Below are 18,239 nucleotides of genomic sequence, written 5' to 3' on the forward strand. Positions count from 1 at the left end.
GGAGGACAGATGACGGTTTGTGGAGATGGCTCTCTCCTTCCACATTTATATCAGCTCTAGGGATTAAACTCAGGTTTCCAGGCTTGCAGGACAATGCTTTTACCTGCTGAACCATGTTTGCTGGTTTTTTATGTGTTTTTAAATTTTTAAAGTTATTTCCTATTTTTCTTTTCTCGTGTGCATTTGCACATGCATGTTTTGTGTGTGTGTGGACACACACAGAAGCGTAGGTGCAAATGCATGTGGGCGTGCTTGCTGGCGAAGGCCCAAACTTGATGTCTAGGATCATCCTTGACTGTTCTTCCACCTTATTCACTGAGGCAGTTTCTCAATCAAACCCAGAGCTTGCAATATGGCTAGTCGTACCAGCTAGCTTGTTTTAGGGATCCCTAGTTTCTGTCTCCCAAGGCAGGTCACCACATCCACTCAGCATTTGGTAGGCTCTGTGGATCCAAACAATGGTCTTCATGCTTGCACAAGAACCATGTCCCCAGCTCCCCTTTTCAGTTTTTGAGACAGAGTCTCATTCTACAGCCTAAGCTGTTGTGCTGGCTGGTTTTGTGTCAGCTTGACCTAAGTTACAGTCACCTGAGAGGAGGGAGTCTCAACTGAGAAAATGCCTCCCTAAGACTGTGCTGTAGGCAAGCCTGTAGGGAATTTTCTTAATTAGTGTTGATGGGAGAGGGCCCCGCCCATAGTGGGTGGTGCTATCCCTGGGCTGGTTGATAGTCCTGGGTTCTAAAAGAAAGGTTGAACAAACCATGTAAAACAAACCAGTAAGCAGCATCCCTCCATGGCCTCTGCATCAGCTCCTGCCTCCAGGATTCTGCTCTGCTTGAGTTCTTGTCCTGACTTCCTTCAGTGATGAACAGCAATGTTGAAGTATAAGCCAAATAAACCCTTTCCTCCCCAGCTTGCTTTCTGGTCAGGGTGTTTTGTCACAGCAATAGAAACCCTAAGACAGCTGTCCTGAAATTTACTCAGCCCAGGCTGTCCTCGAACCCAAGCAGATCCTCCTGCCTCAGGCTGAGTGTTGGGATTATAGGCATGAGCCACTTTCCTAGACCCATAATAAAAGGCTTTTGTGCATATTGCCAAACTATCTTCCTTCCAGAAAATTATAATTTGTGTTCTTATCAAAAGGAAACATGTCTGTTTTGCAATCTTACTAAATTTGAGATTTTGTTAATCTTTTTAAATCTTTGTCAGTCTGCTTAGTGAAAATATTTACCTAGCTTTAATTTGCCCTTCTATTATGATGGCTAGCTGGTAAGGTCGAATATCTCTTCTTGTTTTTATTGGCTATAATTCTTCCTGTTTAAGAGTTATCTGACCATGTCCTTTGGTTATTTGCTAGAACATTTGGTGTTCTTTTTAATTTGAAGAGCTCTTTTTATGTTAAAAAATGTTAACTTTGTCTGATATATATTTTGTAAAATTATTCTCTAGTCTGTGTTTTTCTTTCAGTTTTGCCCTTTGCAAGATTTTATTTTCTTCCTTTCTTCATTCCCTTCTACCCCCTTTCTTTCCTTTTTGGTTTTTCGAGACAGGGTTTCTCTCTGTAGTCCTGGCTGTCCTGGAACTTGCTTTGTAGACCAGATTGGCCTTGAACTCACTGAGATCCTCTCGCCTTTGCCTCCCAAGTGTTGGGATTAAAGGCACATGAAGGTTTTATTTTTAATGTATTTCTGAAACATATTAAAGGCCAGGCATGCTGGACACATGACTTTAATTCCAGCAGGCAAATCTTTGTGAGTTTGAGGCAAGCCTGGTCTACACTGAGTTCCAATCAGAGCTGTAGAGTGAGACCTTGTCTTAAAAATAGAAATAGCAGCAACGAACTTACTAGAGCCAAGGCTAGAACACTTGCCTAGCATGTATGAGGCCCTAGATTTAATCCCCATGATCGAAAAATCAAAACAAAACATGATAATTTCCACCAAATACATGCTTCCCTGCAAAAAAAAAAAACCTATCATGTTCCTTTGTGTTTGTGACTGTTGATCATGCCTAGAATTTGGTTTGGTTTGTGAAATCATAAAGATCTTGGTTTTTGCCTTAGAAAAGAAAAGAAATGGCTATCCAGTAGTTCCAAATTTTTTCTTGAATGATTCTTTACCCCATAGATTTAAATAGTTCCTATATTGTATTTCTTTGGGTTTGCTTCTGAATTCTATTTTTTTTTTTTTTGAGAGAGAGTCTTACTGTGCAGTCCCAGTTGACCTGGAACTCACTCCGTAGACCAGGCTGACCTTAACTCAGAGATCCACCCGCTCTGCCTCTACGGTGCTAGGATGAAAGGTATGTACAATTACACCCAGCCTCCTATTCTGTTCTTTTGTCTGTTTGCACTATTGCCTTGTAATTTCCTTTTATTATCTGGAAGAACAAACTGGCCTTTCTCATACTGTTGATAATTTGTTTTTAGAAATTTCCTGGCTACCTTTGCATGTTTATTCTGAGAATCCCTTTCTTCTTTTAACACTGCGTCATGCTACTTTGTGAATCGGTTTGCATTCTCGCTCCCTTTCTCTCTTTGGACCCATACGGTTAATGACAGTCTTTTCAGGTTCTCATTTTAGAGTTCAAGCTGTCCACTCATCTTCAGCACTGTCTAATTCACAAGATTTTGTTAGATAGGACAAATAATTTATAGCTTATTCTAGTATAGGGAAAAAATTCTATGGCATCAGGGCCTCCAGTGGATAATTAAAGGGCCATTTTTCCCACTGAGACAGGGTTTCATGTAGCCCAGGCTGGCTTCAAACTCAATATGTAGCAAAGACACCCTTGCCATTTATTATTATTGCATAGTCTCAATATGCACCTGCTTCGTTTATATTCTCTCTTCGTCTCTTTTATTTTATTTTATTGTTTAAATTCTCATTTGTAGTATCTAGAGAGGCCACATATGTCAAAAAAGAATTGGGGATACTCACGCAATAAAAAATTTTCTACCTTTTTGGTGTGCATTTTCCTTTATTTACTGGTCCTTCCACTGCAGTGGCATCTCTGACTTTGGAGTCCTATTTACAAACAATGTTAACCAATAGTTATGTGATCCGTGTATGCCTTTTCTCTTTTTTATTTCATGTGCATGGTTGTTTTGTCTGCATGCATGTCTGTGTGAAGGTGTCAGAACCCCTGGAACTGGAGTTACAGACAGTTGTGAGCTGCCCTGTGGGTGCTGGAATTGAACCTGGGTCCTCTGGAAGAGCAGCCGGTGCTGTTAATTAACCACTGAGCATCTCTCTAGGCCCCTTGATGTCTTTTCTAATATTAAATAATCATTAAGAGTTAAGAGCTCTAAGATAAACGTGAAAGGGTTGTTGTAGGTTGTTCATTTATCTGCTTATCTATGAATAAAGAAGCTATGGTTGAATCAGAAGTCTACATGTGGTAATAGCATTAGGAAGCCCTTCATTTGCCAACCAGGAAATGGGAAACAATAATAGGAATGGACAGTTGTTATTCATTGTATTCTATTTGCCCCATTCTACATTCTTTTTTTAAAGATTTATTTATTTATTTTGTGGACTGTATTCTTTCTGAATGTATGCCTGCAGGCCAGAAGAGGGCGCCAGGTCTCATTACAGATGGTTGTGAGCCACCATGTTGTTGCTTGGAATTTAACTCAGGACTTCTGGAAGAATATCCAGTGATCTCAATCGCTGAGCCATCTTTCCAGCTCTGTTCTACATTCTTTTTTGTTTTGATTTTTGTGTTTTGTTTTTCAAGATAGGATTTCTCTGTGTAGCTTTGATGCCTGCCCTGGAACTGGCTTTTGTAAGACCAGACTGGCCTCAAACTCACAGAGATCTGACTGTCTCTGCTCCTGAGTGCTGAGATTAAGGCATGCACCACCACCACCCAGCACCTGTTCTACATTCTTTTTGTTTGTTTGTTTGTTTGTTTGTTTTTTGAGACAGGGTTTCTCTATAGCTTTGGAGCCTGTCCTGGAACTAGTTCTTGTAGACCAGGCTGGCCTTAAACTCACAGAGACTTGCCTGCCCCTGCCTCCCTGGGATTAAAGGTGTGTGCCACCACCGCCCAGCCCTGTTCTACATACTTTATTTGTAGGTGGAGACTGTTCCTTTGTTTCCCAGCTGCCCAGACCCGAAATAGTCACACAGAAACTATATTAATTAAAACACTGCTTGACCTATTAGCTTAGGATTCTCATTAATTCTTACTAACTCTTACATATTAAATTAACCCATTTCTATTATTCTGTGTATCGCCACAAGGCTGTGTCTTACCCAGTAAAGTTCCAGTGTTTGTCTCCTACATGGCATCTCTCTGACTCTGCCTTCTTTTCTCCTCTATCTCTGTTTGGAATTCCTGCCTTGCTTTATTCTGCCCTGCCATAGGCCGCGGCAGCTTCTTTGTTAACCAATGGTAATAAAACATATTCACAGAATACAGTGGGAAATCCCACATCACCTTCCCTTTTCTGTCTAAATTAAAAACATTTAACTTTAACATAGCAAAATTACATATGACAAAACAGCTATCAAACAAGAATTACAGTTACAATATTTATATCTATTTTATCTTTTATCATAATTAAGGAAAACTATAATTATAGATTATCTATTCTTCAATTCCATCAAAGACCCCAGAAGGATATAATATTACCTAAATTAACAGGAAGCACATTGTAAGAAACCTCCAAAACTCTATAATTGACAGAGACATCTCACTGCCTGGACAGTCACCCAAAGTTCTTCTGTAACTTTGGGGCATCCATATTCAGCCTATAGGCTCATAGTATGTGTCAGACTTTTCCATGAAGCAGGAAATTTGAAGATCTCTTATGCCTTATACTGGAAAAGTTTATCATACTGGCAAAGCTTATCAGTTGCTTTCCTCTGTCTTGCAAAATGTCTGGCAGTTCTCTCATGAAGCAGGAACCCTGAAGGATGGTCTCACCTTTTTTTTGGTAAGTTCAACAGTCATTTTTCTGCAGGTACTCATGTCTAGTTCATACAGCATACCATCAAGCAGTCCAGGCTAGAGCAGTTTCTTGCTCAAATGGCTAACAAACTCCATAAGGTGCCTGTTTGATGCCCATCATTGTCTTGAAGTAGATTGGTGCTGCCAAGAGCAGATGTGTCTCATTGTCATGAAAAGTCCTAAATTCTTAAAACATTTTAAATGCCACATTCTATTAGTCTTTGAAAGTTTGAATAATACCTATCCATCTGGAGTATATCTCTGTACATCTAGAAAACTTAACTAACATGACTACAAGTTTGACTAATATAGAAAACTATTAACCTCTATTTCTTAATTATACATTACATTTTAAATGAGCTGCACAAACACAATACCTGAAATAAGAGCAGAAATACATATACACAGTATAATAAAATTAACCTTAAATTTGTATCAATTAACCAAGATCCATAGCAATGCAAAGTGGTCATCTCTATACCATATCCCCCTTTAAATGAAAACAAACATTTATAAACAATATTTGGGGATTACAGTGTAGTTCTCTCCAAACTGCTTCCTGCTTTTTGTTGGGTGAAGTGTTTTGGGGGGGTGGAGACCTTTCACAGGGTTTTGGTCCATTGAACCACATTAGTCTGGAAGGAGTCCATAGGTTCTCATCTTCTGTGGAAACAAAAACAGATCTTCTTTTCCAAAGTAACATATCCTTAGAGTCAAATTTTGAATTCAAGATAACTTTAAAATACATATGTTGGTTTAGCTTAGCAGTCCTCAGAATCAAATGTCTCTCTGTAATCAAAAAATTCAAAGAAAATACAACAACATGCCTAATCCAGACTCTCTGTGTATTTTCCATCTTTATGTGGCTTTTTTTATTCTACAACTTTTTAATATTCATTTCACTATCTTTATTCCTTTAATCTATGACTATCTAATCTGTCTCTTTGAAGACTTTGTTTTACTCTTTTTCTTCTCTCTCCTAAGCTTATGTACATTTATCCAACACCGTGATCAATTTAGAGGTCTTTTTCATCTGAATATGGCTTTATTGCGTATTTGTAATCATTTTCTGACCAAAAGCACTTTTTTAAAAAAGTGCTAAGCAGGCATGGCTAGGACCAACTCCGCAGCCCTTCCTGTTTGTTCTGCCCAGTCCAAAATGACAGCAGCGTGTTCACTGCCTCTGAAAGTCATGCATACCACTCCAGCTCCAGGGACACAGCTGGTCTATGCTGCCATTAAGCAACTAGTAGCATGCTGTTCACAAACTCCATTTAAGTGCTTTGCCTTCTGAAAGAGTCAGAGTTCATTCTGCCAGCACGAATCAGGAAACAGCTGCTTCTTACGCTGAGCCAGTAAGTCAAATGTTAAAGGAGCCACAATACCCCTGCTAGCCTCCATCAAACAGAGCCTATCTGAAAAAAATGTGGTTACTAAGAAGCCATGCTTAAGTTTGTTCTTTTGTGACTAGAATTTCTTTCCAAACTCTCTCAGATTTTATATGGATGTAGTTGCCCACATTGGTGCCATTTTGTAATGGTGGAGGCTGCCTGTTCGTTCTCAGCTTCCCAGACCAGAAATAATCACACAGAAACTATATTAATTACAACACTGTTTGGCCAATAGCGTATGCATATTTCTAGCTCACTCATACATCTTAAATTAACCCATTTCTATTAATCTGTGAGTCACCACAAGGTTGTGGCCTACCAATAAGGTTCTGGCTGGTGGCTGGCATCTTTCTCCTTCTACAGCTACAGAGCTTCTTCCTGACTCTGCTTACTCTATATATCTCTGTTCAGATTTCCTACCTGGCTTGCTTCTGCCCTGTCATAGGCCCAAGCAGCCTCTTTATTAACCAATGGTAGTAAAACATATTCACAGCATGCAGAGGGGAATCCCACATCATTTATGTACATAATTAATTGAATCAGAAACCTGGAATTAATTTTATTCCCATTTTGTGGATGAGGAAATTAGGCTGGATTTGAACAACTGTATTCTAAAAAGTATCACAAGGCTATACATTATGTGATACATGGACATTTAGTTAACTCTAGAAAGATGTAGAAGTTGGGGTGCTAATTACAATACAAGCCCCTTAGCCACATAAACTATATTTCAGGTCCTCCAGTGGACAGTTAATACCATGGACAATACTGGACCATATATATATATATATTCATATATATATATACACACACACACACACACACTATGGGTTTTTCCTCTATATTCACAACTATGATAAAGATAATTGTTAAATTATACACAAAAAGAGGCTAGAAAATTATGACAATTTATAAACTACTTTGATAAAAGTAACATAAAATTATAAATCATTTATCAAGTTTTTCATGTGATATTTTCAGATCATAATTGATCATTTTTTCAAAGAAAAACATCAGGCAAAAGCAGCATTGCTGTTTTCTTCATTGTTTTGTTTGCTTTAGATAAAGGAAAAAAATTTTCTAGACAGAGTCTCATGCTGACTTTAAACTCAAAGAGATCTGTCTGCTTTTGCTTTCTGTGTGCTGGGTTAAAGGCATAAGGTTTTATGACTGGCTAGATGCAGAGAAATTTGAAGAGGGTAAAGAAATTAGCTTTAGAAATCCCGTTTTTCCATATGATACATAATGATTGCTTTTGATACCTTCGGAGTTAGAAGGAAATTTTGCTAAGGTTTTCAAAATAAGAACCCAAGTCTCTGTTCATCACCCTGTTAGCTAGCTCCACACCAAAGCTGACTGAGATGCATAGGGCTTAAAGAAATGGCACACAGGGTTCTATCATATGATGAAAGAAGTCAGAGCCTTGCTAATGCTGCTTTAAAAAAATATCTTTTGGGTATTGGGGATTGAAGCCAGGATCTGCCAAATGCTTGCTACTGTTTTGATATTGTGTCTGTCTGCAAATCTGGAGGCTGTGCTGTGTCTTACTAGAGATTTCAGTACAAATCTTTTTCCTAACTTGCAGGCATTGTGTATGTATTAGGTGGAAGCCAGTTTATTTACTCATATATTCTAAACCATTTGAAGGAGGATGGGATATATAAACTTGCTGTGAGTCTAATTTGACAGGAGTTATTGGAGATGTAGATCAGTGGGTAGGATGCTGTCCTAACATAGTGCACCTGGACTACATTAAAGTCAGATGCAAAACACCAGAATTGATAAGAGCAAGAGCAGCAGAAGCATGCCTTAGAACTAACTAAAAATTCACAAATTAAGCTATTATCACTTTATGTGTATGAGCCTGCTATGTATGTGCACCATTTGGGTATAATGCCTGTGGAGGCCAGAAGATGACCTTGGATCCCCTGGAGCTGGAGTTACAGATGAATTGAGGCTGCCATGTGGGTGTTGGGAATTGAACCTGGGTCCTCTGGAAGATCTGCCAGTGCTCCTAAACTGCTGAGCCAACTCGAGTCTACTCCTTTTGGGCTTGATTTCTTTTTTTTTTTGTTGTTGTTCTTGAGCTTTCATATGTGCCATTAAGTTACTAATATGAGATCTCTCCATTTTTTATATAAACACTATAAACACTTAGTGCCTTGAGCTTGCCTCTTAGAACTGCCTTTATTAGGTCTCATATAGTTGGGCATGTTGTGTTTTCATTTTCATTCAATTCTAGAAAGTCTTCAACTTATTAATTTCTGTCTTGATCCATTTTTATTCAGTAGTAAGTTGTTCATTTTCCGTGAGTTTGTAAGCTTTCTGTTGTTACTATCCAGATTTAATTTGTGGTCATCAATAGAATGTAGGGTGTTATTTCAATTTTTTTCGTATCTGTTGAGACTTGATTTGTGTCTGAGTATGTGATAAGTTTTGGGGAAAGTTCCATCAGGTGAAGTTATATTCTTTTGTGTTTGGATGAATATGTGTTCTATAAATATCTGTTAGATCCATTTGGTTTATAATGCCAGTTAGCTCCAATGTTTCTTTGTGTAGTTTTTGTCTGGATGACCTGTCTATTGATAAGAGCGGGGTATTGATGTCTCCCACTGTCACTGTGTGAGGGACAATATGTGGTTCAAGCTGCAGATGTCTTTCTTCCTTCCTTCCTTTCTTTCTTTCTTTCTTTCTTTCTTTCTTTCTTTCTTTCTTTCTTTCTTTCTTTCTTTCTTTTTTTGAGATAGGGTTTCTCTGTAGCTTTGGAGCCTGTCCTGGAACTAGTTCTTGTAGACCAGGCTGATCTCAAACTCACAGAGATCCACCTGCCTCTGCCTCCCAAGTGCTGGGATTAAAGGCGTGCATTACCACTGCCCGGCCCTGTAGTTGTGTTTCTTTTATGAACTTGGGTGCCCTTGTGTTTGGTGTATAGAAGTTAAGAATTGAAATGTCCTCTTGGTGGATTTTTTTTTAGTATTTAGTTTCTTACCTATTCTTTCTGATTAATTTTAGTTTGAAGTCCATTTTTTTTTCAGCTATTGAAATGGCTATGCCAGCTAGCTTCTTAGATCCATTTGATTGGAATGTCTTTTTCCATCCTTTTACCCTGAGTTGATGTATTTCCCTGCTCTTCAGGTCTGTTTCTTTAATGCAGCAGAAGGATGGGTGCTGTTTTTGCACCCATTCTGTTAGTCTGTCCTGTGTCTTTTTATTAGGGAATTGAGACCATTGAAATTGAGAGATGTTAATAAGCACTGTTTGTTGATTCCTGTTATTTTTGTTGTGTGTATTTCCCCTCTTTTGATTTTCTGTTCTGTGTTTATTCATTACTTGTGTTTTCTTGGGTGTAGTAAAGTCTTTAGGTTAGTGTTTTCCTTCTAGCACCTTCTGTAGGATTGCATTTTTAGGTAAATATTGTTTAATTTTTTATCATGGAGTGTCTTATATTGTCCATGTTTTGTTATTGAAAGTTTTGTTGCTATAGTAGTTTGGGCTGGCATCTGTGGTCTATTAGCATCTGCTCAGGGCCTTCTGACTTTTAGAGTCTCCAGTGAGAACCCAGGTACAATTCTAACAAATTTGCCTTTATTTGTTTCTTGGTCTTTTTTCCTTGCAAATTTTAACTGCAAGTTTGATTATTAGATGCTGACTGGTTTCGAACTCACAAAGATCCACCTGCCCCTGCCTCCCAAGAGCTGGGATTAAAGGCATGTGCCACAGCTGCCCAGCGGGAAGTTTTCTTCTATGATTTTGTTGAAAATATTTTCTGTGCCTTTGACCTGAGTTTCTTTTCCTTCCTTCATTCCTATTATTCATAGATTTGGTCTTTTTATTGTGTCCCAGACTTCCTGGATGTTTTGTGCCAGGATTTTAAAATATTTAACATTTTCTTTGAGGTATCCATTTCTTTTATCATGTCTTTAATGCCTGAGAATCTCTCTTCCATATTCTGTTGGTGAGACTTGCCTCTGAGGTTTCTGTCCCTAATTTTTTCATTTCTAAGTTCCCCTCAATTTGGGTTTCCTTTGTTGGTTCTAGCTAGTTTCACTTTCAATTCTTCAACAATCTTATTCATTTCCTTCTACTGTTTGTGTTTTTATAGATTTCTTTAAGGGATTTATTTCCTCTTTAAGGACCTCTATCATATTCATAAAGGCGGTTTTAAGTTCTTTTTCTTGTGCTTTGGCTATGTTGCTATTCTCAGTGCCTGCTGTGGTAGGATTGCTGGGCTCTAGAGGAGACATGTTATCCTGCTCGTTACTGATTGTGCTTTTATGTGAAGTCTAGGCATTTGGGTTTGGGAAGTTGTAACTGTGCATGCTGTTCTCTGGTCTTGGCTTTGTTGGATGGATGTTTTGTTCTTTGGTTTCTGTTGTTCTTTCTGGTTCTTACATAGGAGGGTATGGCCGACTGTGTGGTGCCTCATAGGAAATTCTGGGATCTTGATAGGTGTGTCCACTAGGGGTTCTGGGTAAAACGTTTTTCTAGGCATTGGAAGCCAATACTTAGGAATAGGGATGGGCTAGGAGGTTAGGATGAAGTGGTCCATAGGAGAGATGGAAAGCATGGTATTCCACCAGGATCTGCGTAGTCCCCAGGGAATGGGAGCCTAGGGGGAGGAGAGGCAGCAGCCGGTAGTCTGCTACAAAGCTGGGATGAGACTGGGGATTGGACTGAAAAGAATGGAGGGAGAGGTGGAGGTCTGCAGTTTGCCTAGCTGCTTATCTGGCTGGAGTGCTCAACTTCTTATTTATTTGTTTTGAGGTTTTGACACTACTTTGCTGGCTTTCCTAGGTGGATCCAGAATGCCTGGCTCAATGGATTCTCTTGTTTTAGCCTCTGACTACTGGAACTCCAAGTCTGTGCTGTTGTGCATGATTCCTCCCCGGTTTTAAACGCTGAGCAGCAGTGTCTCCTTTCTCCCCCCTATCTTTGTAGTGTGCAAGCATGTGAATTCCTGCTCTTTTCTTTCTGTAATCCTTGCTGGCCACCTGTCCTGTCCTTGAACGGCGGTACACCTCTGGCTTTACAGCACAGCCCTTGCCACGAGAGTCTCATTCCACTTTCGTCCAATGAAGAGAATCTAGATGGGATTCCAAAGTTTAGGATCGATATAGGTTAAAGGCCAATTGGGAGTGGTCTTTGATGACGTATGGAGGGGGAGGGGCTTTGCTCCCTGTAGGCATATAATGAGGCACATTTGAGGCCTAGGAACTGGCGTGACAGCAGGTGAGTGGTTTTGTGGGCAGGAAGTGCTCCAGCCTTGTCGGCTGGTTTCTTTCATCTTGTCTGTGTGTGTTTTTATTGAACTCAAGGCCTCTCTCTTGCAGCCCAAGTTTGCGCTTTAAAACTAGCAAGAAGAATGGGCCATTTGATGGATACTTTTTAGAGCCGCCCCAAGTTTGGAGCGAGCAGTTTGTGGGCAGTCACTTTGATGAGATTGGAGGGGTGTGAACTGCAGGGCCGCGCCAGAAATCGTTGGCTCCTGGGCAGCGATGAGGGCAAAAGTGGGGAAGAGCGGCAAGGAACGAGATGGCTGATGGGATGCGTCTGAGAAGGGTTGAACAAAGAGGTGGGCGGGGCCCCGCGTGACAGTCCGACCAATCACAGAGCGCGGCTCAGACTGGGTCTCGCGCAGTGAGGGCCTTGAGAGGCGTCGTGATAGTCTTTCCGCGGTGAGACAGACGAGAGGCACTCCTCAAGAACTTTCTCCTGGGGTTTTGGCTTCCTCAACTTCCCGGCACTTTTAGGTAATAAGTAATGGGAAAAATTGTCTGGAAAAAAAGTGTTTTTGAGGGGCTGGAGAGATAGCTCAGCGGTTAAGAGCATTGCTTGTTCTCCCAGAGGACCGGGGTTCAATTTCCAGCACCCACACCTCTCTGTAATTCCAGGGCTTCTGACACCCTCACACACATATGTGCAGACAAAATGCCAATGCACATAAACTAAAAGTAAATTTAAAAGACGTTTCTGAGAAATTAGAGAATAAAGTATTTATTCATACATAAGTAAGTATGTTTTTCTTGTTTCATAGGCTGGATCCAGAGATCTAAGAAATGGATGGCACTGATGACTTTTGCTTCATGAACTTTAAAGGTACCAAGCTTTGCATGGTAACAGAAATGGCAAAGTCTTTTTTTGTATTGTTTAAGGTTTTTTAACCACCCTTTTAACGGCTGGCTTCTTGTGACAGTTTTTACCATGTCTCAGCCTGACCTAACCTTATGTAGCTCAGGCTAGCCTCAGACTTGCAATCCTTTGACCTCAGCATCCAGAGTGTGGGTGTCAACCACCATACCTGGCCTACCATCCCAGCATTTGCAATACTGCTGTAACCTCAAGTATCTCTGTCTCAAAAAACAAGGCAAGACATAAAAGACCTATGTGATAGCTGTGTGGGGTGTTTGCCTTTCACGTGTAAAGCCCAGGATTGGAGGCCTGGGATGTAGGGATGTCTCTTAAGTGTATCTTTTCAGAGTACCCGTTGCTCTGGCTTTCCTCATTTATGCACCAGAAACACTAGATATTTCTGGTACCTTTTATGAGCTAGTGTAAGGAAACAAAGTTCACAATCCATAGCTTATTTTCTGGTCATAGTCCATATTTTTTTCCTGGAATTTTAGGATATACAGAATTATACTGTTTCAGTTGAAAAATTCTGTGTTGAAAGTACATTTAAAAATTATTGCAAGCAGGATGATACTAGAAACCTATTGTTGGAGGTAGTGGAGATGCTTAAGATCTTCTCTTGTCCTAAGTATAAGGCCTGAAGAAGGGCAGTGAGCTCTGCCTCAGGGGCAGTGATTTGAGGAAGTGCATTTGCTTCTATGGTGCCAAGGCAACTAACCACTGTATACCCTGCTTTTTAAATGCGTTTAACAGAACACTGCCACCATCCACAAACCATTCAACATCAGGGCTATAAAGAGGTGGGTCTTTAAAAAAATTACTGTAAGGGCAGGTGAGTTGCTTAGTCAATAAAAATGCCTGCCACTAAGCCAGACGACCTGTTGGTCTCTGGGATCCAAGTGGTAGAAGAAGAGAACCAATTCTGGAAAACTGTCCTCTAACTTCCATACTGGTGACAAGCTAAAATACACACACACACACACACACACACACACACACACACACACACACACACACTGAGATAAATAAAAATAAAAACAATTACTGCAAGATAGGAAACTAGTTTGAGGTCATTCTAGGCAGCATAATGAGCCTATACCTCACAAAGGGTATTATCAAGCTTCATAACATTCTATTCTAATAGAATTCTATTGTAGCATGAATTCTAATTGGTGTTAATAATAAAAACCCAGAGTCAGATATAGAAGTTGATCCTGGAGATCAGAGAAGCAGGGCAGCCAGCCACCAGAGAGTTCTTTTACCTCTACCAATGCTCAGATCAAAGGGGTGATCCTGTCCTCAGAATGCCTCCTCAGTCTGCAACTGTCTCCACCAAACCCTCAGAGGGCACTGAGCTCCTGTCTCTTCCTGCCTTATAGTTCTCTCTCCATCCAGCCGTATCACTCCTGTCTCCACCTCTCTAGTGCTGGGATCACTTTTGTGTGAGCTCTGTTTCTCCTTCAGACAGATTCTGTTTCTCTTTGAAACAGTTCAGGGTGACTTGAACCAACATACCTGTCTGCCTCTGTCTCCTAAACCCTGGGATTAAAGGTGTGTGTCCCCACTCTTTGGCCTCTAGTGGCTTAGCTCTGCACTCTGGTCTTCAGGCAAACTTTATTTGTTAAAACATAAACAAAATATTACTACATCCTTTGTCACCAGGCTTGCCCCCAAATGCCTCTACCCACAGAACCTTGGCCTGTCTTCCTGGTTTTAGATAATAGCTATCATAGCAGGTATGAAGTTCTACGTCATTTTCTTCTCTTGCTTTGTTTGTTTGTTTGTTTTTTGAGACAGGGTTTCTCTGTATAACAGCTCTGGCTGTCCTGGAACTCACTTCATAGACCAGGCTGGCCTTGAACTCACAGAGATTCACCTGCCTCTGCCTCCCAAGTGCTGGGATTAAAGGCGTGTGCCCTATTGTCCAGATCGCCTCCTAATTTTTAGTTTATTCCTTTTTATGTGTGTGTGTGTGTGTGTGTGTGTGTGTGTGTGTACATGCTCACTCATACCATGGTGTACATATGGAGGTCAAAGGACAACTTGTAGGAATCAGTTCTCTCCTTCCACCACGTGAGTCCTAGGACTGAATTCGGGTTGCCAAGCTTGGCAGCAAGTGCCTTTACCCATGGAGCTGTCTCACTAGCCTGTGTACTGGAATTCTTACTTCGTTCATAGATTGTTCTCTTGGTTTCAGTGAGCATGTTCATGGGAATTGTTGTTTTAAATCCTTTGTCAGGTAAATCAAAGAATTTTTCAATAGGATCAGTTTCTGGAGGTTTCTTCCTCTGGAACATTTTTGCTTCATTCTTCATTTTCCTTGACTCTCTGTTGGTTTTTGTGCATTAGGCCAAGGACAGCATCTTCCTGTCTTCGTGGACCTTTGTGCAGGAAAAGACCCCTACTAGTCAAGTCAGCCCAGCTTCCCTGAGAGCCTCTACCAACTCATTTCTTCCCCAGGGAGAAGTAGGCAGCTGGGCTTTTTGTCTGCTTGCTCTGTGGTAAGGCAGAGGGTGTTGAGCAGTGGCTCCTAACAGTCTAAGCTATGTTACTACGTTTCCCTGAAAGGCTAAACCATGCTGGACTCAGAGCTTTAAACTGAAGACACAATTTTTTTAAGGGGGGGTAGCCTGAAGAAGATGATGGGACACTAACTTTTTTTTTGTTTGCTCACAAATTTATTGAAGATACAACTATACCAGATTTTAGCTTTACTCTATAACTCACTTTGACATGGGTTTCCAAGAATTTTTTCACATTCCATTGTTTATTTGTAATTTTGGAACAGATAAAGCCAAGAGAGATGGATTTTGTTTACCTGAGTAATTAAATGTTAGAATGATAATAAGATAATGGAATTAAGAAGTGATGAAGCTGAGCTATGATGACCAGTGCATTCTATTCTGTGTTCTGCATGTCTTTCTGAACGAGGGGACACTAACTTTTTATCTCTCCAGGGGAAGCTAGGAGCTAGGATTGTTTATTTGTGAAGCTCTGTCATGATTGCTTGTTTTGTTCATGAAGTTAGCTTGCCCTGCATCTTTCCCTTGTTTCCTTCTAGGATTAGGGTACTGTTCATATGTGTAGCAAGCACACTGCTCTGACTAGGTGCCTGGGGACTATGATGCATGCAGCTTTACTTTCTACATGAGACAACTTACTGCTTGGATTCACTAGCATCTTACTCATTTCATGTTGGGACTTCCTGAAACATGATTATCCTGCCACACACAGCAATGACTTAGAGTGTGATTTTAGTCTATGGCCAAGTCTGTTTGCCATGCTATCCACTTTTTTTTTTATATTTGAACTGTTTTTTTTTATTTGTACCAGTCTCTGCAATTAGAATAGTTTAGATTAGCATACAGTTGGAGCCCTAGTGTGTTACTCTGAATGGTTTTGGTACATCTCCTTTCTGTCCCACCCCCACCCCTATAGTTTTCTTGGTCTATCACCTTGTCCCACAGCCTTGTTATATTCTATTTGTGTTGCCTAAGAAGTTGGGCTATCTTTTGTAAGTCTCTTCATTTCTGCTAGGTAAGTGCTCTACTGCTACTCTACACTGTTCCACTGCCTTTTCAGTGCTAGGGGTTGAAGCCATTGTACATAATACTAAGATCTCCTGTATAGAGTAGTTTAGCAGTTAAATGAGAATGCACCTGACAAAAGCCTTGATCTGAAGCACTATGCAAATTTCTACTCCCTCCCCCCCCCCTTTTGAGTTGGAGATCTCACTCTGTAGCCCAGACTGGTTTCTCAAGTTCTGAGATTACAGGTGTGAGCCATCACATCTCACTTTTGGTTCTTTTCTCCCTAAAGAAGATGCATGTAATCATTGTGACATGAAGTAGAATCTTGAACTGACCCTGGTAGACCTTTGAGTTGCTTTGGCTTTTGACTGACTGGTTGAGCTGATAGAGGTCACTGAGGGTGGGGGACACAGGCAGGCCTTTTGATAGATTTTTCTATGTAGTAACAGAAATTTCCTTCTTCAAAGACAGGGGAAATGTTTATTTTTTTATTGCACTGTACTTAGAATCTTGTCTACCTAATTAGCATTAATTGATGCTGGTTAACAGGGCCACCACAATTGAAAGATGCCGGAGTTTTAGCTAGTAGGAATCTTATTTCAATTAGATAGACTGAAATCATGTCATAATTATACTTTATTCTGATAGCATAGTTTAATCATTTTTTTGTTTACAGTGTTAGTGTTGCTTGATACAACCTTAATATGACATGCTGTCTTCACATCTTAGGAAAATTACATTAAGAAGCTCTTTTGTGAGCTTATTTCAGAAGTAAATTTCCCCTTCCTAGTGTAACCCCTATTCAGCCGTGTGATCTTTAGTCTCTACCTAGCTTTTCTGACTGCATTTTATGACTGCAGTATGATTTTGCCTCTGCTGGCGTCAATCAAGTTGTTCCACTGAGTGACACTGAAAATGTGTTTTGAAAGGATCAGAATTATTTCGATAAAGGGGAATTATATAAAACATTAACTGCTTAAAATATTCAGAACTCAAAATTATTACTTCACAGTCTTATATATGCTGCAGCCAGAAATTATAGTAGTTTGTCTACCATGACATCTTAGGGTCTTTTATTGTTTAGTTATTGTGACAGGGTCTCACAGTGTAGCCGTGGATGGCCTGAAACTCACTATGTAGACCAGTCTAGCCTTGGATTTATGATGATCTGCTTGTCTCTGCCTTCTGAGTGCTGGGATTATAGGAAAGCCCCTTAAATCATATTTTGTGATTTTGAAAAAAACCCCAGCAACTCAAAAACCTATATGGGTTTGTGACTGGAGAATGAACTCAGTAGTAGAACATGTAACTAGCATTTAAAAGGCCTTGGATCTACTACCTAACACCAAAAATTTTTATTGCGGTTTATCTTATTTTTAATATTCCAAGTGTGGCTATCGAAGTCAGTGTTAAAATACCTGTATAGTATTCTTGAGAACTTAAGTTTGATATCTAGCACTTATTATTTTAAATAAAAAATCTGCTTTAAAACGGCATTTGGCCAGGTGATGGTGGCACATGCCTTCAATTCCAGCACTCAGGAGGCAGAAGCAGGTGGATTTCAGAGTTTGAGACCAGCCTAATCTACAGAGTGAGCTCTAGAACAGCCAGGTCTGCACAGAGAGGCCCTGTCTTGAAAAACAACAACAACAAAACAAAAAGTCAGTATTTGGATTTTTAAAAACATCATTTAAGAATATCTCTCATCCTGTTACCAATATTTTAAGCCAGGACTATAATATATGAATATCATCTCAACATAAATTTACCTGATCTTTGAAGAATCAAGCTTTTTTATAGATTTTTATTTTTTACCCAAGACCTTGTGCATGCTAGCAAGTGCTGTACCACTAAGTTATATCCCCTGTCCAAGCTGTTGTATATGAATCTTTAGTTAAATAATTTATGGAAAGGAGAAAAGGTACAGATTTGTTTTTGCATATATATCTTATCACCTATTGTATTAAAAGTATGTGTGGTATATTTTCGATAATATTTATGCTTATCCAGTGATATCCTAATAGTTAGGGTTAATATTGCTGTGATGAAACATCATGATCAAAAGCAAATTGGGGAGGGAAGAGTTTATTTGGCTTACACTTCAGCCGTGCTGTTCATCACTGAAGGAAATCAGAACAGGAACTCAAACAGCAAGAACCTGGAGGCAGGTATTGATACAGAGGTCATGGAGGGGTGCTGCTTATTGGCTTGGTAATCATGGCTTGCTCAGCCT

The 18,239-nt window shown here is 40.0% G+C and overlaps 1 protein-coding gene across 1 annotated transcript in view; it reads left to right on the forward strand.

Annotated features, from left to right (window-relative positions):
* Nucleotides 1-12,403: 12,403 nt before the first annotated feature.
* Nucleotides 12,404-18,239, forward strand: part of Tex11 (testis expressed 11) — a 278,018-nt gene continuing 272,182 nt past the window's right edge. Inside the window, exon 1 of the mRNA XM_005358598.2 lies at nucleotides 12,404-12,443. Within this exon, the coding sequence (XP_005358655.1) occupies nucleotides 12,404-12,443 (40 nt within the window). The remainder of the gene's footprint in view (nucleotides 12,444-18,239) is intronic.

The sequence above is a fragment of the Microtus ochrogaster genome, chromosome X (assembly GCF_000317375.1).
Source record: "Microtus ochrogaster isolate Prairie Vole_2 chromosome X, MicOch1.0, whole genome shotgun sequence".
NCBI lineage: Eukaryota > Metazoa > Chordata > Mammalia > Rodentia > Cricetidae > Microtus > Microtus ochrogaster.